We start from the raw sequence: 26,568 nt of genomic DNA on the forward strand, positions 1-26,568 counted from the left end.
CCCACTGTCGCCAAAGTGTTTGCTCATAGGGGGTTGTTTGATTGCTGGGTTTTTCTCTGTATGTATTATTGTAGGGTCTAGCTTACAATATAAAGTGCCTTGAGGTGACTGTTGTTGTGATTTGGTGCTATATAAATAAAATTCAATTGAATTGAGTTGAACCGTGTAACTTTTTTCCAATCTTCTGTGGTATAGTTTACAAAATGTAACTTCAGTTTGCCTGTTCGGAGAAGTCGCAGTCGGTGTGGTCTTCTGCTACTGTAGCCCATCTGCTTCAAGTTTTGACGTGTTGTGCCTTCAAAGATGCTCTTCTGCATACGGTATTTTGTATAAGAAGTGTTGACTTGAGTTAACTTTGCTTTTCTAACAGCTCAAAGCAGTCAATACGTTCTTATCCTTTCACATCTGGCATCAAAAAAGCATTTTTGCCTGGAAAACTGCAGCTCACTGGGTATTTTTTCTTTTTCAGAGCATTCTCTGTAAACCCTAAGCATGGTTGGGTGGGAAAATCCCAGCAGATCAGCAGTTTCTGAAATATATCAGAACAGCGCATCTGGCACCAACAACCATGTCACATTTAAAGTTACTTGAAAGACCCTTTTTCTTCATTCTGATGCTTACTTTGAACTGATCGACTTGACCATTAAATTGCCGAGATGTCACTGGCTGCGTTAAGAACCAGAATTAGCTAGCTAGTGAGTGTATACATCAGGTCAGAAAATATTTAACACGAACTATGTCAAGCCACAACCGTTTAGTTGTGTAAGAACTTACTAAGAGGCGTACATGGGACAAAAAAGTGTCTGCTTTCATTTAAATCCATATCACGGAAAACTGCGTAACAGACACACCTGTCCACCATGTTGATTTCACGCTTTGCCTCTCAAAAGCGTGAAATCGACACAAATGCAGAAGTTACAGTACCAGCATGAGGAGATAACATATTTAAAGCCTTTTGCACCCTTTTTGTCTGTTTGCTTCATCCAAGACTTTTGTCCCCTGCAGCCCCTTTTTTCTCTCTTTCTTTCTGTCCCTTTTCTTTTTCTGTTTCTCCTGTTTTTCGCCATAAACAGGCCTTCAACACTGTGTCCGCTCTGGTATAATACACACTCTGACAATAATGTGAATAATGTAATAAACAAAAGAAACAAGATTAACAAGATGAGCCTACAGAGAGTCTACAGTGCTCCTCTCTTTGTTTTTGTCTAATTTTGATATTAGTATGGCTTGTTGCGTGTTATTAGTGCATCTTTGAATAAGGTACAACCCAGACCCGACAGACAGGGAGCATTCAAACTGAATGTGAAATGAGAGAAGTGAGGTTTTTTGCCTTGCCTTTGCCATGCCTTCTTTTTTTGGTGACATCACTTTAATTACAGTTTCCTTTAGGAGCGTGAGGCAGAGACAGGCAGACTAGAGTTGGGGAGTTAACTGTTAACAGTGCAGCAGGACATCTGAACATACTTGGAAAATGACTCTTAGACCTACAAGGTATGTATGAATCAAATATACTCTCTATATTTTTAAAATCTTTCATGTGAGATATAACCAAAAAAAAATCCCCTAAGAATGAAGAACAATTTTCCAATTGTTTTATTTTTTAGAATCATTTTGTCAGTAACCATGTGCTCAAGCAGGTTAAATATACTCTGATGTGTGTAAAGCAGGTAATACTACTACTGATAGCTGACAGCTGCTGTTAAAATTAACTTCTTGCCTTTGTTGTTACAGTGAGTGAGACTAAAAGAAAAATCATGTGTTTTTGGGTGTAATGTAGAATATAGAAGTATAGAGTTACATATCGACGATGACCAGAAGAAGCATGTTTTTCTCTTTATTTTGTTATTCATTTATTCTTTTTTTGTTGTACATTAAAACATCAGTTGTAGTACATGATATGAGAGCTCAGGTTTTGCCTAAGCATGTTCTTCTAAAGACGAGTTTAATCCATGTCAAACATTTGGTGATTTTAACCAACAGAAGCTTCTGCCCTCCATTGTGCCTTCTGCCACATTGCTGCCAACTGCTCCTTATACCAACAGAAACAAACTTTGGAGCAACTGTCAGTGATCTTAATTGCTCTTAAACATTCAAACACATGGATGTAAGCATAGGGTACATACAATATGATTTGAAAGAACAGATTTCCAGTTAGGTAACATGATAGGGGAATTAAGCAGAAGCATAAATGACATTATGCTATGCCTGATGCTCATTAGTGGAACAAGGTGGTTCAGTTTCAGACAAGCTTATATCATTTTTGAGTGAAACCGACAGCCGCAATGGCGACATTACTCATCTCATTCACATGCATTTAGAGATGGAAAAAGTCTGTTTTTATCTTTTTTTATTGGGGTTTTCATTAGCACCTTAAAACTCTACTGCTGATCAGCTTGCTGCAGATGGGTTCAATACAAAGGTCATAGCTGCAAAGTACCTTGCTCCACAACCAGAAATGTATTCATCACATTTATTACAGGCTTTCATGTTCAGCTCTGCTCTTGTTGAAACAAGAGGCTAAATCAGTGGGTGGACATTTCTTCAGCAATCAGCTAGTTGGAAAACTGAACCTGGTCGAGAGAGAAAGGATGACAAACAGCACACAATGGATGTACAGTTAGGACATCTGTTCATTAATATGCTTATTTACTTCTTTTCTTAGAATAAGATAAGAAGAATGACATCAGTCTCATATCTGTATGGTAAATATTGTATGTAGCAGGGCAACTGTTGGGTTTGCAGAGACGATAGCCAGCTAAGTGCTGGCTAAAGCTACATATTTATCGCATGGTATTTTACATAAACTAAAGGAAAGAACCTAATGTACTGTTGATGTTTAACCGCCTATTTATTTCATGTCTCATTTTGTCTTTACAGCATCCCAGACTACAGCACCACTATATCATATGGAAACAATAACAACACCAATGAGACTCATTGTCCAGATCACGAACTATGGGAGTGGCTCACTGCACACCAACCAGTGTATATTCTGCTCATCACCGTGCTGGGAATTATGCTTAACATGTTCGTTCTGATTGTCTTCTGCTTCCACAAGAAGGCGTGCACCATAGCTGAAATCTATTTGAGCAACCTGGCTGCTGCTGACCTAGTCCTGGTGTCCTGTTTGCCCTTCTGGGCCGTCAACATGCTCAATGATTTTAATTGGCCTTTTGGTCATTTCATGTGCAAAGTTATCAATGTGGGAATTAAGATGAATGCCTACTGTAGCATATACTTTCTTGTTCTGGTTAGCATTGATCGCTATGTGGCGCTGGTACATGCGATGTCACATGGAAGAATGCGTAGTCCAAAATATGCCAAACTAGGGTGTCTGCTGACATGGGGTTTTGGTTTGCTTCTGAGTATACCTGTGTTCATCTTCAGGGAACTGGGATATATCCCTGAATATGGTACAGTGTGCTATCTGAACTATCCAAGCCACAACGTACACGTTATCTGTGATGGGATATTGATCATTTTTAGCTTCGTTATTCCCATTTCAATTATCTCCTTTTGCACTTTAAATATTATTCAGGCTTTGAAATCGCAAGCAATTGAGAGGTTCAATGCTGAAAACACAGAACGAAAGGCCACCATTTTGGTCCTGGCAGTCCTTGTAGCCTTCCTAATTTGCTGGGTGCCATTCCATGTAATCACCATAGTGGATGTGCTTTTACGAGGTGGGATACTGGAAGGCTGTCACTTTGAAAATGCTGTGGACATCAGCCTCCAGATCTTCACCTACTTAGCCTTCTTGAACAGCATTCTTAACCCTATCCTATACGTTATTGTAGGAAAGAACTTCCGGAAAAAAGTCCGAGAACTCTTCCAGCAGTGGGGTCACCGGACGAAAACGTCATCTGACTCCACACGTTCAAACCTGTCCTCTACTTTGAAAACTTCTGTATAAAATGCTGTCTGCAAATTGCTTTTTGCACATAAAAGCACAGAAGGATAGTGGGCAGTCATTTAATAATATTGTCTTAAACTAAATGGTTCAAATGAAATCTAAAATAAAATGAAGTTCATGAAATCGCAATGGATGTAGCTTTGTAATAATCAGACTTGATTCATACATTGTTAAGAAACTTTTTAACAAACTCTTTCTTTAGTATGTTAGCTGATGCACAACGTCTCACTGTTACGTTTAGAAAAGGTGGTTGTATTACAGATTACTACCAAATGCAAAACACTGTCGTTTAGCTTGAACTGGAAAAAAATGAAGATATATTTTATATATTGCAACAACTCACCAGTGTGTAATATTGTTGGATTCATATATTACAAACTTTAGTAGTCATCAGTATCTTGGCTGTATTGGTTGTGTGATGTAAATATGTGTACTGTAGAATAATTTATGTAAATACAACTTTTTTGTTATATAGTTTATTGTTGAAAATGCAAATGATGCCACTATTTGTTTTACTCAGAGCATAAAGATGTATAAATCAACATGCAGTCTTTCGCTTTATGAATCTTTATGATGCATTTGAATGTTAAGTTGAACATCCAAAGGTTCATGTTGAAACAGCATCTTGCTAAGTGTTTCTGGTGTTTCTGACTCAGAGTTTCCAGACTTAAAAATGTGACTCTTTCAATGAGTTTCCAGTTGTGACGCATAAACATGCTTCTTTTTGTTGGCTGTATAGACATAACTTTTTCTTTCTTTCTTTCTTTCTTTTTTTTATTGTATATCTGTCCCCAAAACCACCTTTTAATTGCCAAGTGTTTACTCAAAATGGGTTGTGGGCAAGGGTACACCCATAGGTGTCCTCAAAATGAAGGCAAATCTTGCCAAGCAGGATATCAGGCTTCACCACAATTGCTAGTGCTGAAAATTGTTGTGGAACAAAAGGCATGCAGAAAAAGTTACCTCAAATTGTAGAATGTCTGCCAGAAAATACACAGTTCAACCTCATTCCATGTGTTTTTGTCTGCTTTTTAAAAAGGTTCTGATTTTGTGATTTTTAGTCTTGTCCTTCAAATCTGAAATGTATGTTACTCCCACATTCATGTTCAATGTTCATTTTATTCTGGTTTATGTTGTGCTACTAAATGGGAATATTAATTAAAATTTTGACTATTCTGTAATCACCACAGTGGGGGATGACAGTCATTGAAGAGGTTTTAGTGCAGATGCCTCATTCATGTTTTCATAAGAGTTCACAGACTGTTTATTAAACATGGACACAGTCAGTATGACTTCACCCTGTTAGTGAAGTTCTGTTATGACACCTGAAAGTGAACACTTTCGACACCGTTTTCTTGGTGGTTTGAAACCATGCGTCATAAACACTGGCTAAAGACTTGTGTCAGTGAGCAACTCTACTGACTCTACTGAGGACTCCCTTTTTTTAATTCACTTTGACAGAAAACTGAGGGGAAAACATTTATTGAGGTCACACAGCAATGGCAATAACTGGAAGTTATAATGCAACTAAGGGAGTTGCCCCCTGCTCTCCAATAAAAAGAATGCAATCATATTTGGCTCAACTTTCAAATCATGAAGCTCATTTTGACTTTTAAGTGACAGTGTGTAAAATCTCATCAGTAGATGCCAGTAGATTGCAGATTGTAGTCAAATGAATTCAATTTCCTTAACCCTCCCAAGTAAAAAGCATAATCCTAGAAGTGGTGGTCATTGTAGGACAAACATGTTTTAGCTAGCTGCTGTTCATCTGTGCTAAGTGTAGTAAGATACAAACGTGACTCCAGTTTCTGCCCCAGAGTCTGTAACTATTTTGGTAGGCTGTCAGTCTACTGTTTAAACTCAGCAATCGATATGTAGCTTTAACATCTATTTACTCTAGAAATGTAAAACTTTGAGTCTGATATGAGTCAACGAGTCAGAGAAAGTCACCTCTGTCTGATGAGCGAATATTGAGGTGGGTTGTTTAGGACATTACTGTTGGCTGCTATTTGCTGCTGTTAGCCTCTGTTAGCCATGGCTAACTGCTTTTAGATGGCATAAGTGAAACTTTCGTTAAAATGGATATAACATTGTTGGACTTTGATACTTAGTTAATAAACTCTCATATGATGTAAACTATAGTCAGGCTATTTAGCAGAAATAAAGTAACATTAACTGGCATAATGTTAGCTTATAACCAGTGACTGCGCTGGTCAGCACGTTGTCACCTATCCGGAGACAATCTGCTGACAATAATTAACTGTGAAAATATTGGGAATAAATAAGTATTACTATGTATGTTTTCAAGTGTTGTAGCTCTAACTTCAGTTCAGGAGATAAGGCTCAAGGTGAAGTGGATGACATTTCATTAAGATGCAAGTGGCTTTGGCTTTTATTTTTAATTGATGAATACTTAGTACAAGAGAATGTTTCAGTTTGGTGGGAGATGTAATTACACACTAATCAATGTATATTTATACAATATTCTTTTCTATTTTACTAAATAATCCCACAAAAATGACTGACTGTACTTGTAACATGCAACATATTTTTGTGGCCTTCCTTTTGCAACACTAGAGATGCTCATTACTGAATTGGTTGCTAAGACGGTCTACTTTGAAGATGGCATGTGTGTAGTGTGTGTTTTGGCTGATAAACCATCCATTAGCCACACTCCATTAAATCAATTATCCCCTCTCCCTAAGAACTGAAATCATGGGACAAAGGTAATGACAAATGCATCAAACCTCCACTGATACACTAAAAGGTTAGACTAGAGTATATATTTGTTGTGAACATGCATTTTTTTTCTTTTCTACTTTTTGAGTCACTGTCACCATCCAACAGCTTCACCAGTTGGCTCAGACCCTCCAGCTGAGTTACTTATGGAGAACAACACAACAGCTGAGTTTGTCTGCAACCACACGGATGCATGGGACTGGGTTTACACCATGCAGCCTGCCTATATGTCGATCATCTGTCTTCTGGGAGTAATCGGCAACTCCTTCGTGCTTTGCGTCCTCTGTCTTCAGAAGCGGAGAAGTTCTGTTGCTGACATTTACCTGAGCAATCTGGCAGCGGCTGATCTCCTCATGGTTTCCTGTCTGCCGTTCTGGGTATCAACTATAATCAACAAGTTCCACTGGAGATTTGGGGAGTTCATGTGCCAGCTTATCAATATTGTCATTGGGATGAATTATTATTGTAGTGTGTTGTTCCTTACGGTTGTGAGTATGGACAGATATCTGGCTCTCACTAAACCATTGTCCCAAGGAAGGCAGAGGCAGGCTTTCTGGGCACATGGAATTTGTGTAACCATTTGGATTGTTGGTATCTTCCTCAGTTTTCCTGCTTTTCTTTTCCGCTCTGTGCAGTTCTTCCCCCATTTGGGCATTGATGCATGCTACCTAGACTACCCCCATGAAGGGTGGCGATTGCGGTACAACATAACTGTGAACATAGTCTGCTTTCTCATTCCTGTCCCAATTGCATCGTTCTGTAGTTACCACATCACTAAAGTCATTTTAAAGAGACAGAAGATGAGAAGAAGCAACAGCGGGAGCGCGGAGAGGAAGGCAGCGTACCTTGTGCTTATTGTTTTGGCTGTGTTCGTTCTCTGCTGGCTGCCTTACCAGATTCTGATCTTCTTTGACACCTTGGATCACTATGAGGTCATCTCTGGATGCACGTGGGCATATGTGCTGGACATTGGCAACCAGTTAGCTACGTACCTTGGCTACAGCAACAGTGCATTGAATCCTTTCTTGTATGTGATTGTTGGGAAGAACTTTAGGGAGCGGGCAAGGGAAGTGTTTAAACCCCTTCTATGCAGGAAAAAAGACCAGTGTGAGGCATCTGGTCATGGTAATGCCAATCTCATCTCAAGTAAACAAACAGAGAGCACGAAAATCTAAATTAATTTACACACAAAGAGTAAACTCTGTTTAAAATATATTTGTGAATGAATTGAATTTCATGTATTAATATTTTTTATGTTGTTGGATTACGGTCTAATAAGAGGGCCTGCCCTGGCCTTTGAAGCATAGCTTTACTTTTTAATTTTTGTTTTCAAATTAGTGTTTCATTTTCCAGTCAATTAAAGCTTCTCTTCACCCACACAAATGACGATAAACTCAAAGGTTAAAAATTACTTGTCTTACAGTAATTCTTTGCATGCTAAAAGCAAACATTAAATCTCTATGACACTATCTGTAAAACAAATTCAAACATGTAGAAAACTGATCTTTTCACATTCTTGGCATGTTTGTCCACAACCACATTGCACTTGTTTCCAGACAGTATCAATTTCTCTTAGCAACAAGCTAAAACAAGTCCTTCTGGCATGTACCGTTACTACAAGCTTAGTTTGGTTCTTTTCTTGGGAGGACCGATGTGTAACCTGTAATTTAGGAACCTATTTTGAACTGTAACCAGCTTAGTAAAACTTTAATAAAGTTGTCCTTGAACTGCACTGAATCAGTCATCTTTACGTTTTTATTGGTCAAACCCTTGATTAAAGTAGATGACAGCTTTAGAGGTTAAAAAGAGAGCTGACACCTTGTAAGAGAATGTGATATGGGGGCAACTAGTTGAACTTTTTCTCTCAGGAACTAAACAAACCAAAAGTTACCCCAGTGAGAAGCATGAATTACAGGAAAGGCTATGACATGGTAATGGCTACATCTACATTATTTCCAAAGTATACACCCATCCTGTGACAACGCCAAACTACAATATTTTACCTCTATATGTGTTTAACATTCTAAACTGAACAAACAAGTAACTTTAACAACTTTAACAGAGGATGTTAGCAACGATGAGAAGTTTAATAATTGTTTTGCAGAGGCAGACTAAATCTTTCCCACTATTTCTAAATAGTGGGAAACCAAATAGCATTAATTTCTAAAATGTTGAAACTGAGGAAAACGGTTGACTAATGTTTGCCATAATTCTGTATTGTTTAAAGAGAGGCAGGGTGACTAGATTTAAAAAAAAGCCTAATTCTGGAAGCAAACTGGTGTTTATCTATTTTGTCTATAAAAACACTGGGCTTTGCTTTTTTGAACGGTCCCATGTGTTAAATCTGGCATTTACAAGTACTCAAAGTCACAAATGTAGGACAGATATATAAAACTGACTAAGCAAGGAATGTTTGGCAATGAGCTGATCTTCATCTTCATTTTGGTATGCTGTTGTCATTTTTACCATAAAAGGGATTATACAACCTCGGACATACTGATTATTAGATAACTCTTCATCTAAATCTTTCAAGTAAAAGAAGAAAAATACTGATTATAGTTTACATTAACTCCAGTGTGATTTTAAGTTGGTTTAACATTTGTTATTGTTGCCATTACCGTGACTTTAAATTTAAAACATATCAGAACTTAATGATTTACAAGCTGAGGATAAATTGGGATAAAACTGATAAATCTGTTTTTATAGCATTTGGAAATCATTACCTGTCTAAACATTTCACTGTTTATACAGTTAATGCAATCACAAATGAAAAAAGATGAAAAAAACTAAAGGTTTTATTAATGATATCTCAACATCATAGCAAACAGAGAGGTCACACACAGTATAAACAGGGAGTAAGGCTGTAATTTCCTGAATCAGTCATATCTTTGCAGGACTGTTCGCAAGCTTTGAGCTACTCCCTCATTTATTATATTTTGCTTCCAAGGAGCAAGACTTTCTTGGAATTTTTTTAAAATCTCTGACCTCCCCTGTATCATTTATGAAGAGATATGACACCTCAGTATTTATCAATAAATATGTGGATTGGCACCTTTTTAGCTATATGCCGTATGGCCGGCCCTTGGCTGCATCTCTTGCCCTCTTTCTTTCCTGTTTCCTATTTCTTGTTGAATAGGGTTTTTTTTTTTCCAACAGTAGCCTTGGGAAGCCATATACACAGATAACCCTCACTGACTTCTGATGTACACCCAGTCATTTTGCTTTGAAATATGACAGGAACTGCATAGTGCAGGAAATAGAGTAGACTAGGGTTACCCCTAGTAGGCATCCATGGGGAAAATCTTAAGCAAGTTCTCTGGAATTTCGGAAGGTCGTTCAAAGATTTTCAGTCCAGTCCTTGTACCAGACCATTTTCAGGGGAATATTTTTTGTTTTGTTTTGTTGTTTTTTTGTTGGTTAAGCCACTTAACACTAAGTCATTAATCATTTACAAATGCACAAAGGCCCCTCACTTGTGGGATGAACCAGTATTGTCTATTGCGCCTCTAAGCATGGTGTGCAATGTGTCCTTAAAACATCTGAGGAAACTGGATAAGTGGCAGATAAAGGAAGTAGTGAAGGACCTAAAAAATCTTTCCTGTCATTAGGAAATGAAAAAAAAACATCCGGCAAAGTCCTAAGACAGGATCTGGCAAATGCATCTAGTCTTTTAGTTGATCTAGCTATCATTTACGGAAGCCTCATCATAAATGGTTTCAGTGGAAGGATGGTTTTCAAGAAGCAGTTCTTCATGAACGGAAACGGGGGGGGGGGGCTGAGGTACAGCTGATTACACAAGAACTGAACTGAAGCAGTGTGGGATGATGCTGACAAACAACAAAAAATTAACATCCCAAGAAGAGCGCGGGTGTCTTTCAAGAAGACTAGAGAGCTATTCCTGCAGACTAGTTAAAGAAATTACAAGAAAGGTCGTCTGAAAGCCGAAATTTCAGGCTGTGTTAAAGATTATAAGTGGTCATACCAAATACGAGACATTCAAGTTCATTACAATTGTGCAACAAAGCTTTTTATTTAAATACTGTTGTTTAATAAATGCTTGCACATGTTTCAGTGAATCAGTCCACTTCCAATTTTCCTAGAAAATGGAAAGTTACAAGGAGTGGCTCGATCCTTTTGCACAAGTACATTTTTCCATAGACCATGACGTAAGATGTTAGGTAAACGTTGTGTATCTGTCTAGTGTTTTGTGCTTTTTTGGGTTGTTCTGTTATTGTTTATTACCTTCAGCCTTTTTTTTATTCCGTTATAGTTTAGATTTTCACCTTTGTATCTTTCCTGCTTAGTTTGTTCTTAGTTCTGGCCATTTTGAGCTTTATATGCTAGCTTATTTCTCTTCATGATTTTATTCTCAGTCTGTCTCCTTTTGTCATTTGCAACCACAGCTATTTCCCTGAGTTTGTTTTTGCTGCCCTCCTGTGTTCTCTGTGTCAAATCTGCATTCCTGTTTCCTGTTTATAGCATAACTAAAGTTCGTTTGGTTGACTAAACTATTAAGTGCAAAAGTTGGTTGTGTTGTTACTGGTGAGAGCTGCTCTACATGATTTTAAAAGTGTCTCATTTTCCTTGATATCAGATGCAAAATGTGTCTATATGTCTACTGTTGTCTTCCTCCCCAGCGTTGATATTTTGTAGTGTTTTCATGAAAATTAGAGAGCATGGGAGCTAGCTAAACCCCACCCACCATATTTCCAGGTGGCAGATCAAGTGTGTGCAGATTACTTCTGATTGGATCACTCACCAACTTCTCCCACCTTTCTCCACTACTTAATTAGTTCTGATTGGATTTCGTTTCTCCAGAACATATTTATGACAGTTTTAATCCCTGTGCATTATTTTTATTTAGTTATTGTCTTGTTTTCATCAGAAAAAAATGTTCTTTGGTAAAAACTGTGATGAAAATTATTGGTAAATAACATCAAGACTGGTCCTGCACTGTGTTTCTCTAGGTTTTGGTCCTCCTTTGTTTTGTATTATAGTGTGAGTGCAGGATTAAAGCAGTTTTTTCTTATTTATTCCTGTGTTCAGCATTTTGGTCCAAATCCAACAGTACAATGACATAAATAATTGTTAAAGTTTCAATAAAATCATGCTTTCTTTGGTATATGTCATTAGTTTTTAAATATCTGTGATAATAGTAGTAGTATTTTCACACACTATAAACTGGAATGCCCAGAGTCTGCATTTTCTCTCCAAGACATGCTCCATTACTCCACCGTACTCCACTGACGTTTCAGCTGCTGCTCATAAATGAGCACCGTCCAAATTTTGACTCTTTGATAAACAACTTGATATATTCAACTGCTGGACTAGTGGTGTGGAAGAATGCAACTATATACAAAACAGCCTTGTTGTGTACTTTACCAAGAGCCCGTGAGCACAGTTAAGCCCTGTCTCAGATGTGTTATCTGTTATTACAACTTTGACCATCGGAGGAACATTTTGGTGAAACATACGGTAAGAACTTCTCTATTCCTTTTCAGTATTTGATGCTTAAAAGAAAAACAAAATAAAATGTGTCAATCAGTCTTTTCAAAGTAGTCATCCACTGATTAAATTAGAAGAAAAGATGCAATACACAACACAGAAGAGCTAACTGATTTTTCCAGGCTCTTGAGTGTTTTTTTTAACACAGAAAAATAATCATCTTGCTTATCTGGGGCTGTCTGCTTCATCCCCAGAGCTGAACTTTCTTAACTGGATAAAAGAAAGTCATAAAATTAGCCACTTGTTGATTATTTATATAACCTGTTTTATGTTCAGTACTATGCTTAGTTTCAAATTTGAATTCCTACTTGACATATTTCTTTCATGATGGATTTTAAATGGTTAGCTTTGACCTGTAATGATAACATTGTACTGAAGGTTTATGAATATTTATTTTTTCCTACTCAGTGGAGCCAATGGAACTCACAACTGTGCCAACAGTGTTGACTGAAAATAGCAGCTTGTCTCCAGTCACTGCAGAATGGGAGCTTATCCACACCATCGTCCCCCCGTACATCTTCACCATATCCCTGGGAGGTCTACTCTTTAACAGCTTTGTACTGGTGGTGTTTTTTGCCCACAAAGATCGACTGACTGTAGCAGAGATCTATCTGAGCAACATGGCGCTGGCTGACTTTATCCTACTGTGTAGCCTTCCTTTCTGGGCAATGAATATCCTCAACGAGTTCAACTGGCCATATGGAGAGGCCTTGTGCAAAATCGTCAACGCCCTAATCATCATCAATTTCTACACCAGCATCTTCACTCTGGTCATGATTAGCATTGATCGCTATATAGCACTTGTGAAGCCCATGAAGGCCAGCTGGCTGAGACAGACGCTCTACGCCAAGGTAATCTGCTTCATCCTGTGGATATTAGGGGTCTTACTGAGCACACCGACAATAGCTCACAGAAAGGTGAAGTTCTTTGAGTACTATGAGACCACATCCTGCGTTCTGGATTACACCCATGACAGCTATTGGAAGCTGGCCCATCAGATTGTGATAAATGTGGTGGGCTTTGTTCTTCCTGTTTTGGTCATTGTTTTCAGCAGTGGAAATATAATCAAGGTTTTATCTGAGAGGCGGGAAAGTGTTGGTTTTCATCACACCAGTGATAAAAAGGCCACTGTGCTGGTGTATGTTGTTACACTGGTATTTTTACTATGCTGGGGCCCCTTCCAGGTAATTACCTTTCTTGACATTCTCTGTAATGTCAATGTGCTGGATGAGAAGCTGTGGTCTGGCACTCTGGATATAGGAGGGCAATTCTCAGTATATCTAGCCTTTCTCAACAGTGCCTTAAACCCTTTGCTGTATGTCTTCTCAGGGCAGTACTTTAGAAAGAAGGTTAGCGCCATCTACAGAAAGACTAGATATCAACGCAGAGGATCAGACATGACCACATATCAACGCTCTGCTGTGTCCACTTACATCAACAGAACAGAGCAAATTAAACCTGTGGTCATTTTTAATGCCAAAGAATAAAATGTGTCTCCTACTGATGGCATCTACTTTCCTTTTGCTGCTTATGTATAAAACGACACAATAAAAAGGATATGTCTCTAAAACTATTATGTCATTAAACTTAACACAATAATAATGCTGTTATATGGCTAATCGGCACTATCAGATGATGTTTAATGCTGTGCTTGAGGAAATAATGTAAATAATGGACAGACGCTGCAGGAGAAATAGACTGAAATGCATTTACAGTCTGCATAATAACATTTTTTCTTGCATTGTGGACAAACAGCATTTGTTTCTTTGACATGTTCTATGGATTTATAGCAACAGACTTCTCAGTTTGACTTTGTTTGTCTTTTACGTCTTTAAATTTAAATAATTTGACATGTTAGTCAGTATTTATTCATTAGTTACAAACCATATATTTATAACTTATGGCTTTTGCCTTTCGGTTATCAACATATGGTCACTAAATCAAAAAACAATCCAAGTAATGTCAGACCCTTTTTATTTAGACCAATGTACTGCTTTAGTCATCCCATTTCCTTTGCCTGCTACGCCTTCCTGGAGGATTCTTGGAAAAGACTGAAGACATTACTGTTAGGAGGAAACCTTTTTTCCTCACTCGTGTTGTTGAAGAAACTGTGGACAATGCTCAATTAGTTTGTGTGTTTCCGTATGTTGTCAACACATTATAAGTAATTGACTTTAGCAGACTCCCAAACAGCCTACCTCACCATTTTCATTTCAGAGGTGTATGATGCTGCTTGCTTCTGGATGTTAATTAAACTTTTAAGCTAAGAGGAAATACTGTGGGTGGGGCTAAATGTTGCTGTAGCTTTCTTGCCTTCACCTAATATTAGACCTTCCCAAAATGAAAACAATTAGCATCCACTACAGTGCACAACCGCCCCATGGCTATTTTTCCAGTGCAGTTAAATGTTCTAATGAAATACTCAAGTGGCCTTATTTTTGATTTTTAAAAATGGTGCTATCTCGTAAATAATGTATGGTATTATATTTGTTATGTAATGTAATGTGCAGTGTGACAGTTTATCTGAAAGTGACCTAGTCCATCTCTCTGTCCAGCTGAAGACAGGACTGTCATAGACATTGCATTATGCATTTTGGGTGTTCAGTGATTTTCACTCTCAGAGCTGATATTAGATAAGTATTTAAAATCAGCTAATTATGTTTACTCAGTCAAACTATTTATTGGTGTTATTTGGTTATTTAGGCAACTGTATTCATTTAGATATAATGGTTTATCTCATTATGTAATGCCTATCAGTTTATCTCAATAATTATCAGAATATGCACATAGCTATTCATATTTTTGTTGCTTTTTACATACTGTATATGACTGAAAATACATATAATAGAACTATAAGTCACCAAAACCAGTACACTACTTTTTCTTAGGTATTTCTGTTTTGTTTTGGTTTAAAATTTTAGTCTCTCTGCTTTGAAGACAGTTGCACAATGCAGTGACAATTATTTAGCATTGCAAGTTTTCCCCCCTTTCAGTACAGACATGTCAGAGCAGGAAAAGATCTGGCAAAGCAGAGCATTGTTTCTCTCAGGTATTTCAGTAGAGAAATCATTTCTGTGGAAAAACAGAAGAGGTGTGCTCATTTTTTTATACCTACTACCACAAGGGCCACGTGTTCCAGCGGACAACATAACGGCCTCCACCTGACTCCAACTTTACTGTGAAAAGCATGTTAGTAAAGCATGTCAGCATGAAAAAAAACAGAACCCAGAAGCATCTAAATGGACTTCGGCCAGTTTTTTGTTTTGTCTCTGTACTTGTGTGTTTTTCTCTTGTGATGTCAATGTGACGTGTGTGAATAAATCCTGGTTTTCCTGGTTGTCCGGCTAAAGCATTCTTTAAGCATATGGTCATAGAGACAGTTATCAGTCAGAGCTGCAATACAAAGTGTCACAAATTTTTGGGACATTTGTCAGATCTTCACATTTTATATTAGTCAGAATTAATTTAGCAAAGCCTATGCTGGCATTTTCACAATCCAAATTATGCTAGGATATCCTGTAATTGAGTTTTAGGATATTTTAGAAGTTAGAAGTTTGGCTGCTAAATGCTCCAATATTCACTCTATGTCCACTTTTCTGCAGTTTGGTTTCAGGCTTGTGTAGCATGCACTGAGTCTATAGTGCTATGAAAATGTTGCTTTGCGAGAACCACTGTGGGACAGCCTTAAAACAACTGTGAAATGCAATTAAAAGATCCTTAAGATCCATCCTTTAAAAAAAATAGAAAAAAAACAAAACAATACCTGGTGCTTCTCAATCATCATGTGCTCCTTCTTCTTCTGTTACTATCAGCAGTCACTATCGTATCTATCAAGCTATGTTCTTCTGGTCGTTGTCAGGACCTGTTCTGAGTCCCGCGCTCTTATTAAACTCATCCACTTATAGAAAGAGAGCGAGAGAGAGCATGCATTTGAGAGAGACAGACAGAGAGAGAGAGAGTTAACAAACATTAACATATTTCTAGTCCCAGGCGATGCTTGTAAATGCACGAGACAACATTTAGTAAGTTGTCAGAAGCACATGACGTAATGCTATGATGTCTACAGACATACAACTGAATTTAAAAAGTACACACACACACATAGTTAAGTAAATTTAGTGCAATGATACAAACAATGCTACCGAACGAGGAAAAGTAGACGATTGGCTGAGCGAAGAGAGGAGGGGGTGGCAAAACATCGAGTCATCTCATACCCTCAAAGATATCTGACATCACTTTGATGTCAGTTTATTTTCTCCTTCAAGTAAATAAGTAGGGAAGAATCAGAAAACAACTGCAACTGGAGTTACTGGGAGAGTATAGCTGGCTAGATTGATGTGTTCTTTTTTCCATCTAGAGAACAGACTCTTTTCCCTAAAAGGTATGCATGAGCCTTATTTGGCTTGGTTTTTACTTGTCAGTGTTTTTCTCTGTGGTATAAATATTTATCAACAGCACAGATTTAGAAACGTGATGTCTGACAGTGTAAACATGTCACGATCTAGAATGGAGATGGTTAACTGGAATTGTCTCTGGATGTTTAGTGTTAGATCGTGGTTATATTTAGCTAAATGCATTAAGAAGATTTACACTGAAACAAACTCCAAACACATGTAAAAAGGAGGGTTTGTATTTTGTCATGTTTTTGTTTTAATCCGTATGCGTGCAGAACTAATTTTAGGAAGAATGTGGCAGCAACTGATGCAGAAAATGAGGTTGCTATAAATATCACTGACTCACTGACTCAAGTACATGTAAAGGTTCTGCAGGGATATGTCCGTTGGGTCAGTCCTGGTTAACAATAATCGGTTATTAGAAACGTAGATGCGTTTGTATTGTACGGTTGGAACTTTAAGTAACTGATAATGGAAAGGGCTCTGCAGGTATAATAGAAATGTATTCTCTTTTTTTTCATTACATGTTTATATGCAAAGAAAAAGACACATAAATAACTACTTAATAGCGGTAGACCGGTATTATCAGTTGGAATAATGGCTATAAATAATATAATAGCTGCTTATTTTTCTTAATAGAAAAATTACATTATTACAGATGTCATCAGAGTTGGGTATCAGGGTATTCCAGTTAATATTATGTTTTATCAGTGATGATAAATCCAGTGCCATGTACTCATGTGACTCAGATAATCATCCTATATAAACCACCTCAAAGATTAGAGTCTGGATTCTTAACCTTTTTCATTCTCTGGGGAAGAAGGAAAAATGATGGAAAAAGCAAATATCTCGTTGCCACGGTTGTGGCATGGTTCGATGATAGATTACGCAAAAGCGCCTCATCAAAATTCAAGTAACACGCAAAAATGCTTTTTATTCAAAACAATTATTATTCTCTTAATTTTGCATATACATATTGGGTTAATTGGTGATTTTAAATAAGTGTGAATTAATGGTCTCTCTCAGCCACAGTTTTTGTGTTCAGTTAAATTCTTTGCAAAATAAATGAAAATGTAGCGACATTTTGCATCAGTGTTACTCATAATTATATATATCTCTGTACTCCGTGCCGTCAAAATAATGTTCTCGCAATAATGTTCTGTTTTTAGAATAATATTTTATTTCTGGTGCTGTCCTCTGTTTCTCTGCAGCATCCGTTCCAACTCTTACTCTGTCAAGATGTCTGGAAACCAAAGCAACACAAGTGAAAACCATTGTGATTTTGACAGTAGTTTGATCATCACTCTGGTTCCACCCTACATCCTGGTCATCAGCGTGCTTGGAATCATCTTTAATGTGTATGTGCTGATGGTTTTCTGTCTCCACAAGAAGGCCTGCAATGTGGCTGAGATATACCTGAGCAACCTGGCTGGAGCTGACCTTGTTCTGGTGTGCTGCTTGCCCTTCTGGGCTGAATATGCAAGAAAGAGGTACGACTGGCCTTTCAGTGAAAGCCTGTGTAAAGTGTCATCAGCTGTTATCTACATGAATGCCTTCTGCAGTATTTACTTCCTTGTTCTGGTTAGCATAGATCGTTATGTGGCCCTGGTGCACCCGCTTTCCCATGAGAGGATACGCCGGCCGTTTTATGCCAAATTGGGATGTCTGTTTGTGTGGGGTCTTGGCTTGGTCTTTGCTCTCCCCATATTCATCTACAGGAAGTTAGAATTCAACTCTCAGTCAAATCTTACTGGATGTGAACTTGACTTCAATGAACATCAATATGTGGCATATGAGGTGATAACCATAATTTTCAGCTTCATCATCCCTATTATCATTATTTCCTTCTGCACTGTCAGAATTTTTCAGTCACTGAGTAACAGGCTAATGGAGGGTTTAAACACTAAGAAAATGGAGCAGAAGGCCACCACTCTTATCCTGGCAGTTCTCCTGGCATTCCTGATCTGCTGGGTGCCATTCCACGTGACAAAGATACTAGATGTGCTCCGATACACTCGCATTCTGAAATGTAACATCACACGGACCATCGTCCAACAGGTCTCTGTGTACTTTGCCTTCTTCAACAGTGTCCTTAACCCCATTCTCTACGTCATTGCTGGAAAAAACTTCAGAAGAAGAGCAAAGGAACTCTCCAAGCAGTGGAACAATAAGACAACAGAAACATTCAGCCTCATGTCAACTCGCATGACGACTCTGAGGCTGACAAAGTCTCAAGCTGCTCTGTGATCTTTTGAGTTTTGATGTGTGCTTCGATTATTTTAAATTAACTGGGTGATTATTGACCCAAGCATGAGAAAGAAAAATATTTAGGCAATCTGAATATATGGGGTTTATTTAACATTGTTTATTACACCGTTTCTCCAGAAAGCAGTAGTAAGGTTTGAGTGCCTAGAGGGGTCCTGCTATTTTTTTTCCCCTAATTCTATGCACATACAATACCAGGAATTCGGTGGATATCCATATTAAAGAAGCATATTTGAAAGTAACACACAGTCTCTGGAGCATTTAGAGTCTTGGCTCTGCATAATGTCAGTGAGAGTGATATCCTTGATATTATCATCTCAGGTATACAGCTCTGGCTGTGAACACAGCAGTCCCAACCACCTACTATTTAAGTCATGCTCAGAATAAAGTTGGCTTAGAGAGAAGAAGCTGCAACAGCAAGAATGAACTAAGAGGTGTTACTAAAAGCCAAGATAAAGAAGGATTAACTAGGACTGTTAATCAGGTAAAGTTAGAAAGAAATTGAAAACATCATCTTTTATTCTTTTGGGCAGTGTTCCCCGTTTCTGGAGAATGTGATGAAGAAGTGACTAATGGAAGATATATGTACTGTTCAGTGCCCTGAACACACACAAATATAATCCACATCTTTTGTTTTACATCAAAAGTTCAAACAACAAGGGTGGGGTTGCTTTCAAAGCCAATGATCCAGCTTTCTCTTAACATCATTTGAGACGCGAATCTGAATCTGCCATTCTACTGCTTGATTTTTTTTTAAATTCAGTTATATTTTGCTTTCAGATCTAATGCAATAATAACACTGCTACATAATTGAATAGCATTACCACATTTATTCTATATTACATAAGTAATGGACACAAGCTAATATAATGGAACAACTATACAAAGGAGATGAAAGAAGGTTATCAGCGTTAATAGCATTAACACAAGATTTTAATGGTTAGATGTTCCACACTGTACATGTGAGTGCTCAAATGTCTCTGTGCTGCAACATTATGCGGTTTTACTGCTACTGACTTCGAATACTTTAGTGATGAACTGTAAACCGCCAAACCTGTTGTGCTGCGCAGTATTTCTTACTGTTGTGTATTACATTGTAAAGTATTCCTTTCCTACTCCTGTGACTCCAAAAAGACATTTTAACCTACCAATACTGAAGAACTACCTGCACACTTGATTAGTTTTTGCATGTATGTATCAGTATATGAAAAACAGCGAATTGTATGCCTCGTACACAAACTTCGCTTTTACTGACAGCTTCTGTGTATGTATTGTGAAACATTTATACAGTGAACTTGCAATATATCACCTTGCCAGATCAGTGTAAATACAAAAACTCAATAATCCTCATTTATTGGCATCTTCTGTAGTCCGCTGTGATAAATAAACACCATCTACACACCAGGGAACTTTATGTTCTAAATCAAAAATAATGTTTTAAATTAAATGCACATCCTATTTTAAGTTACACTTCATGAGTTATTAGATATTTTATACTTTGGATTAGTTGGTGATTTCAATTTGGCAGTTGAATGTGGGTGTTAATGTAAATCTGTGTTGGCCCAGTCCAGTGTTGATTCCCCGTATGACAGCTGGGATAGACTCCAGTCCTCATACGTCCCAGAACTAGATGAATGGTTAAAAGAATAGATGTGGATGGTTATGGTTCTCAGCACCTCCAATAAGCCTTTATTTGGTAAGCTGTGATTAAACTACAAAGGACTAACGAACTCCAGGCATACCTGTCCACTCAGTGGCAGGCTTTGAACTGTCAACAGGTAGCTGTTACAATGTAAACAGCAGGCAGATCTCTACACTAGTTTTGTGGTTAGTGGGCTGTCAGTATCGGATTTATCTCATGGACATATTGGCACATCCAAGTAAACCTAACAGAATACACTGAACCACACTGGCACTATTGAAATGACATGATATAAATATTAATTTTCTTAAAAGTTCTGTCCATGTAAATGTTACTTTGTTGGGGATTAAACATGAACATAAAATAATGGTTTAATTTGAGAGAAAATTGCATGTGTCAAAGTGGAGTATTTTCTGTTTGTTTAGCGTAAATGTCTTCATATAGATATGATACAGAATAAAGGAAGCGATTTAGGGTTGAGCTCTAATATTCTATTAATCTATTAATCTCTATTAATGTAATACTATTTTCCTTTAAAATAGATGGGCTCAAATCATCACCAATCAACCACTCTGTGTAGTAAACTCCAAATAACTGGCTGCTGGACTAGAGGGCAATCTCCACTCCCACATGGGTGTGGCCCATATCTCTACACAAAAACACAAAAGTATGCAATAATTGAAATGGAAAAAAATGCCAGCCCAATGTTTAGTGAGAGATTCTCTCAATTATTCCACCAACTGATAACAATAGTATTTGCATTCTCAGCTTAATTGAGCAGTTCAAATGCCTTTTCAGATGTTATGTTCACAGAAGGCCCGACTCTATAAAAGTCCATAAAACAATACCTGAACCAACACCATAAAAAAGAACCATGCAAAGAGAAAGTGCTACTTGAAGTGTAAAAAACAAAGGCGGCATTGACTGAAAAGCAGAAGAGCTGGCAAAAGAGTGAATCATCTTATATAGTCTTTGTCAGACATTAGTTTCAATTCAGTTTACTTTCTCTTTAATGTAAGAAAAACAGAGACAGCTATTTAGTAGAAACTCGTTTGGCCTTTTTTTTTCCATCTGGAGAACAGATTCTTTTGCCTGCAAGGTAAGCTTAATTTTGGTTGTTTTTTTAATCCTTCAATCCTTCCTTTCTCCTCTATAGTAATATTTGCAAAGTGGCTTAACAAGTCAACAGTAAAAGGATTTTCAGCTTGTTGCCATTACTTTTTAATAATTCAACACATAAAACTTTAAAAATACCCTTCAGTTAACTTACCAGCTGTGCAAGTTAGGTAACCTGATATTAGTGGGTGTAACACAACAGCATCTAGGGTGGAACTGTCTCAACATGTAAGTTTGTGTTTTGATAATGTTTAACACCATAGAGCTGGAACTTTTATGGGATTACGAACACACGTGAAATTGTTCTACGAAGAAACTGGCTCTTGCTGAAGGTGAGGATATACAAAAAGTGTGGGTGCCATATAATATTAGTGACTAAATGAATTTAATTGCTAAATAGTAATACGCACAAAATATTATGCATTCATTAGACTGAGTGGGCAAAATGCAGGCAAACATGTAACCGCGTCTTTTCACCCATTTCATTATTTGGGTAAGAAAAAAGAATGCAGTTCAATTTTATTTATATGGAACTTTACAAGGTGTTTTGTGTTACAAAGTAAAGACTGTACAAGATTAAAGCGTCATGACCTGGTAACTAATGTAACCCAAATGCAAACTGTAGAGAGACAGAGCTAAAAAAAATAAAACAAAAGCTGAGGTGTGTATTTAAACTGTTAAGTCCACAACAAAAAGTAACCAGAGTTCACAGAAGGTCCTGGAGAAAATCCGGGAAGTGCAAAGATGAGGATACACTTAAAACAATTTTTTTTCATTTACTTAGAAAAAGTTGTGTTAAGTGGTTTCATACAACTCCTAAGAAACTGACTTAGTTACCTGCCAAAAAAAAAAAAAAGAAAAAAAGAAATCTCACTATAATTAGTTTTAACGAATCCTCTTTAGTTGAATTTACTGAACAAATAATTTGTTGTATGCGTTTTAGTTTGTTTTTCGGTTGTTTTTTTTTCCGTTTAAATTACTCTGTTTTAGCAGGTTACTTCAGGAAAACTGAACTCTAAGCCAGGAGGTAAAAGCTGAACGAATGACACAGGGAAATACCTACCAAAATAAAACAGGAAGTAAGTAACAACAACTGGAACAACAAGACGAACGAGCTCAGAGGGACTTAATGGGGGAAGTAATAAACTCTATAAATACAAAGAATTAGCAAAATATAGAAAAAAAATATAGAACTGAAGGCAAAGAATATTCATAGATGGATCAAAATCCAGCCTAAGTAAAAACCAAAAAAGTGAAGCTAAGCTTCAGGAAAATAATGAGAATATAATAAGCACAAGTTGTACAATAAATGTGCATAAAAGCCCTCATTTGAGGGTTTTTTTTTTTAATTTATTTATGTTTTAAATGATTGGTATCTATTGAAGTCACTATTACATACTGAATCAGAATCAGGCATTAATCTAAGACACTAAGACATTTCAGTGTTAGGACCGGTGTTTGTCTGAGGAAAGACGAGAAACGCTTTTAGCGCTGAAGCGCTGCAGTCGGGATTTAATGAGGAGATGCGGTGCCAGTTTTACGATTGAAGGTGTGGGCACAGCAGGTATTTTGGTGGCTTACCTTATTGGTGAAGTATTTGTAGGAGTGTATCTTTTACGGGTTAAAAAAAAAAAACTTTGGGAGTAGAATATTTAAAAGAAGCATGCAATCCTGATTTGTTAGATTTCCTGGACGCAGTTTAACGCTAAATGTAACGTTGAAAAAAACACATCTTAATGTTGATTATGGAGCTGAAGTGTTCGTTTATTCGGAATAAAATGAGGAAATATTATCAGCGTGCGTAACTGTGACGGATGGATCCCTTTAAGCTGTGAGCGCAGTGACAAAACCTTTGCTCTGTGCTGTAACTCGAGATCTCCACGGAATCCTAACCTTGCGTTTTTAGAGGTGGGCACTTCCTGCTCTTAAGTAGCAATACTAGAATTTTATTAAAAAGATTTTTACGTAGTTTTTTTTTCTGGCTATCAGAGACAAGCATATCATATTTTAAAACTGTAGCTGTTGATGTCATTATGTTAGCGCGTCGGGTTACTGTCTGAATAATATGGGTAATTTAGGCTATAATAGGTTTCTGCAGCATCGCAGCTCGTAGAATAAGCAGTGGAATAATATGGACTACAATATACTACAATAATATGCTCATGTTCAGATGATGGAGTAGTTTGGAATAAACTCGCTGCTGGATAAATCTAAGCTGCACCTGAGTGTCAGTCCTCAGAATCTCACACTGTCTCACAAGTTTCTAAGAAGAGTTCATCCTTAGACAAAACCATATTTCTTCTTCTTCTTGCTCTCATTTACCTTAACTGCTAGACTGTTTTCATAGAGAAACAGGTTTAAAACCTGCACTTACACTGTAATATTTCTTTCAGGACTTCATTGACACCTGCACTTTCACTTATTGGGCGTGCTCGTTTTTGAGTCTCTGCTCTTGGTAGGTAATTACTGAAATTAACTGACAAGATCTTTGTATATAAATTAAGGCACTGTTATGGGAGATCACCCCAACAACCTTTCACTCCCATGGGTACATTTTTGCAGCTGTACCATCATCATGCCACTTTCCCCTGTGGATTTTAGTCTTAAAGTCGACACTGTTCCTTTTTAGTAAACCCCCACAGTAGCTTTTTAATGCCAAAAGACGGTTTTATACCGGTGTAGATTAAATCTACCCCTAAATATAACGATGACAGCTTTGACCACTCACTTTGTCTTTATTAACTTCACTGCAATGAATGCTTTAAGCTAAGTGTGGTTATTTTCTTTCCTCTTTTGGAAAAAAAAGGGAAAAGAAACAAAAGAAAAATAATTGTGAAAGTTAGCCTACAATAATGTTTTATCTGTACTCTGTTCTCTATTTCTCTGCAGCATCCCTGTCAACCTCATCCCTGTAAAGATGTCTGGAAGCCAAAACAATACAAATTGTACTAATCTTGAGCCAAATAGTTTGATCTTCACTCTGGGTTCATCCTACATCCTGGCCATCAGTGTGCTTGGAATCATCTTTAATGCGTTTGTGCTGATGGTTTTCTGCTTCCACGAGAAGGCCTGCACAATAGCTGAGATCTACTTGAGCAACTTGGCTGGAGCTGACTTTGTTCTGGTGTGCTGTTTGCCCTTCTGGGCTGACTATGTAGGAAAGGGCTTTAATTGGGCTTTCAGTGAGAGCCTGTGCAAAGTGATACCTGCCATAATAAAAATGAATGCATTCTGCAGCATTTACTTCCTTGTTCTGGTTAGCATAGATCGCTATGTGGGGCTGGTGCACCCGCTTTCCCATCACAGCACGTGTACGCCATTTTATGCCAAGCTGGCATGTGTAGTTGTGTGGATTCTTGGCGTTATCTTTGCACTCCCCATATTAATCTACAGGAAGTTAATCACCAGTACATCAAATATTACTGCATGTGGCATTCCCTTCACTGAAGACCAACATCTAGTGTATGAGACAATAACCATAACCTTCAGCTTCGTAATCCCTGTTTCCATTATTTCCCTCTGCGCTCTCAAGATTATTCAAGCACTGAGAAACAGGCCAAAGGTGCATGGAACAGAGCAGAAAGCCACCACTCTCATCCTGGTAGTTCTCCTGGCATTCCTAATCTGTTGGGGCCCATTCCAGTTGAGCAGGACACTAGATGTGCTCGAACGTGTTGGCATTGTGAGGTGTCACACCATACTTGACATCTACAAACAAATTACTGTATACTTAGCCTTTTTCAACAGTGTCCTTAACCCCATTCTCTACGTTGCCATTGGGAGAAACTTCCAGAAAAGAGCTAAGGAACTCTTAATGCCGCAGAAATATAAGAAAACAAGAAGATCAAGCACACGCTCCTCACCCACACGCCTCGCAAGTGTCAAATCTGACAATGGCTTAAGCTAAGCAGGATTGTGACCTTTTGAGTTTTGAGGTGTGCTGCTGTGGTTGGTGATGTTATACAATGACAATTATTTATCCACGCATAAGAACTTTTTTTTTTTTTTTAGCATTTATGTAATGTGAATATATGGGGTTTAATTGTTTGTGAAACACTGCTTCTCCAAAAGTGATATACAGACATAACATATTTATTACCTAAATGTGATATATATTTCTGTTTTCTAATGATTTTTGGTCCCATGCAATATGAATAACCTTTACACTGGTGGATGCTCATATTAAATAAGATCAAAAACATAATATAACAATACAAAATCATATGAAGGACTTGAACAAGGCCCAGTATAAGAGCAGAGAGATGGTAGTGAACTGGTTTTGAGTAAGGCAAAAGTTACACATGTTAATGCAGTTCTTCTTGCAGGTACCACATTATGTTTTTTCTTATTTTCTGTCATGTATTTATATTCTTACAGTGGTGGATGCGCATGTTAAACTTAATATTATCAGTTATCACAGATTACAGTTTATATTAAACATGATTCATATCTTGAAGTCAGAATATATGCAAGTCTTTTCTTATGTTTATCAATTTTTTCAAATTTCAGTTCAGGATTGTTATGTTGAAGCTATTCATTGACATCATCCAAATATTCAGTTCGGAGTACAGCTGCTGTACAAGGTGACTGACCTGGCGTATGTCTATCTATCTATCTATCTATCTATCTATCTATCTATCTATCTATGTGTATATATATATATATATATATATATATAGATATATATATATATATACACATATATACATATATGACTGCACCATCTAAATAAAGCAAGCAGCCAGGTTCTGGGGAGTTTTTCTTTTTTGGCAAAACTCATGCAATGAGTTTGCTCTCTTCAATTGGGTCTGAGGGGCAAGTCAAAGTTGTGTGATTCCAGCTCAAACATTGAAGGATGGTGACCTTTAGAACCGAGGAAAGCCTCTGTTATCACACAGTACATACTTACACTACAGCATAATTCCTGTCCTGCTTGGCCTTGCCCTGCAGTGCTGCCAGGCAACTGCTGTTAGGTTGTGGTTTGTTGGCCTTGC

At 37.5% G+C, this 26,568-nt stretch overlaps 5 protein-coding genes across 8 annotated transcripts; all 5 read left to right on the forward strand.

The window, feature by feature from the left end:
* Positions 1–553: 553 nt before the first annotated feature.
* LOC100691617 (B2 bradykinin receptor) lies at positions 554–4,921 on the forward strand. Its single transcript, XM_003442851.5, has 2 exons — positions 554–1,491; positions 2,878–4,921. The coding sequence occupies exons 1-2, from the start codon at positions 1,472–1,474 to the stop codon at positions 3,911–3,913; spliced, it is 1,056 nt and encodes a 351-aa protein (XP_003442899.1). The 5' UTR covers positions 554–1,471; the 3' UTR covers positions 3,914–4,921.
* An 806-nt stretch (positions 4,922–5,727) lies between these two features.
* On the forward strand, positions 5,728–8,373 carry LOC100691346 (B2 bradykinin receptor). Of its 3 annotated transcripts, none has more exons than XM_025901203.1 (2): positions 5,728–5,888; positions 6,491–8,373. In XM_025901203.1, exon 2 carries the CDS (start codon positions 6,799–6,801, stop codon positions 7,825–7,827), a length of 1,029 nt encoding a protein of 342 aa, XP_025756988.1. In that variant the 5' UTR covers positions 5,728–5,888; positions 6,491–6,798; the 3' UTR covers positions 7,828–8,373. The 3 variants fall into 3 exon arrangements, with proteins under 3 accessions (XP_025756988.1, XP_019204750.1, XP_025756989.1); XM_019349205.2 differs by having other exon boundaries at positions 6,761–8,373; XM_025901204.1 differs by lacking the exon at positions 5,728–5,888 and having other exon boundaries at positions 6,272–6,639; positions 6,761–8,373.
* A 3,477-nt stretch (positions 8,374–11,850) lies between these two features.
* Positions 11,851–15,282, forward strand: bdkrb1 (bradykinin receptor B1). Of its 2 annotated transcripts, XM_025901201.1 has the most exons (3): positions 11,937–12,127; positions 12,566–13,008; positions 13,487–15,282. In XM_025901201.1, the coding sequence occupies exons 2-3, from the start codon at positions 12,574–12,576 to the stop codon at positions 13,556–13,558; spliced, it is 507 nt and encodes a 168-aa protein (XP_025756986.1). In that variant the 5' UTR covers positions 11,937–12,127; positions 12,566–12,573; the 3' UTR covers positions 13,559–15,282. The 2 variants fall into 2 exon arrangements, with proteins under 2 accessions (XP_003442897.1, XP_025756986.1); XM_003442849.5 differs by having other exon boundaries at positions 11,851–12,127; positions 12,566–13,727.
* Positions 15,283–16,398: 1,116 nt separating this feature from the next.
* On the forward strand, positions 16,399–20,754 carry LOC100690814 (B2 bradykinin receptor-like). Its single transcript, XM_005477165.4, has 2 exons — positions 16,399–16,538; positions 17,763–20,754. The coding sequence occupies exon 2, from the start codon at positions 17,791–17,793 to the stop codon at positions 18,796–18,798; it is 1,008 nt and encodes a 335-aa protein (XP_005477222.1). The 5' UTR covers positions 16,399–16,538; positions 17,763–17,790; the 3' UTR covers positions 18,799–20,754.
* Positions 20,755–21,539: 785 nt separating this feature from the next.
* LOC100690540 (B2 bradykinin receptor) lies at positions 21,540–26,209 on the forward strand. The gene is made up of 3 exons (XM_019348485.2): positions 21,540–21,557; positions 23,968–24,029; positions 24,464–26,209. The coding sequence occupies exon 3, from the start codon at positions 24,492–24,494 to the stop codon at positions 25,479–25,481; it is 990 nt and encodes a 329-aa protein (XP_019204030.1). The 5' UTR covers positions 21,540–21,557; positions 23,968–24,029; positions 24,464–24,491; the 3' UTR covers positions 25,482–26,209.
* The last annotated feature ends 359 nt before the right edge of the window (positions 26,210–26,568 follow it).

Source organism: Oreochromis niloticus, linkage group LG19 (assembly GCF_001858045.2).
Source record: "Oreochromis niloticus isolate F11D_XX linkage group LG19, O_niloticus_UMD_NMBU, whole genome shotgun sequence".
Taxonomy (NCBI): domain Eukaryota; kingdom Metazoa; phylum Chordata; class Actinopteri; order Cichliformes; family Cichlidae; genus Oreochromis; species Oreochromis niloticus.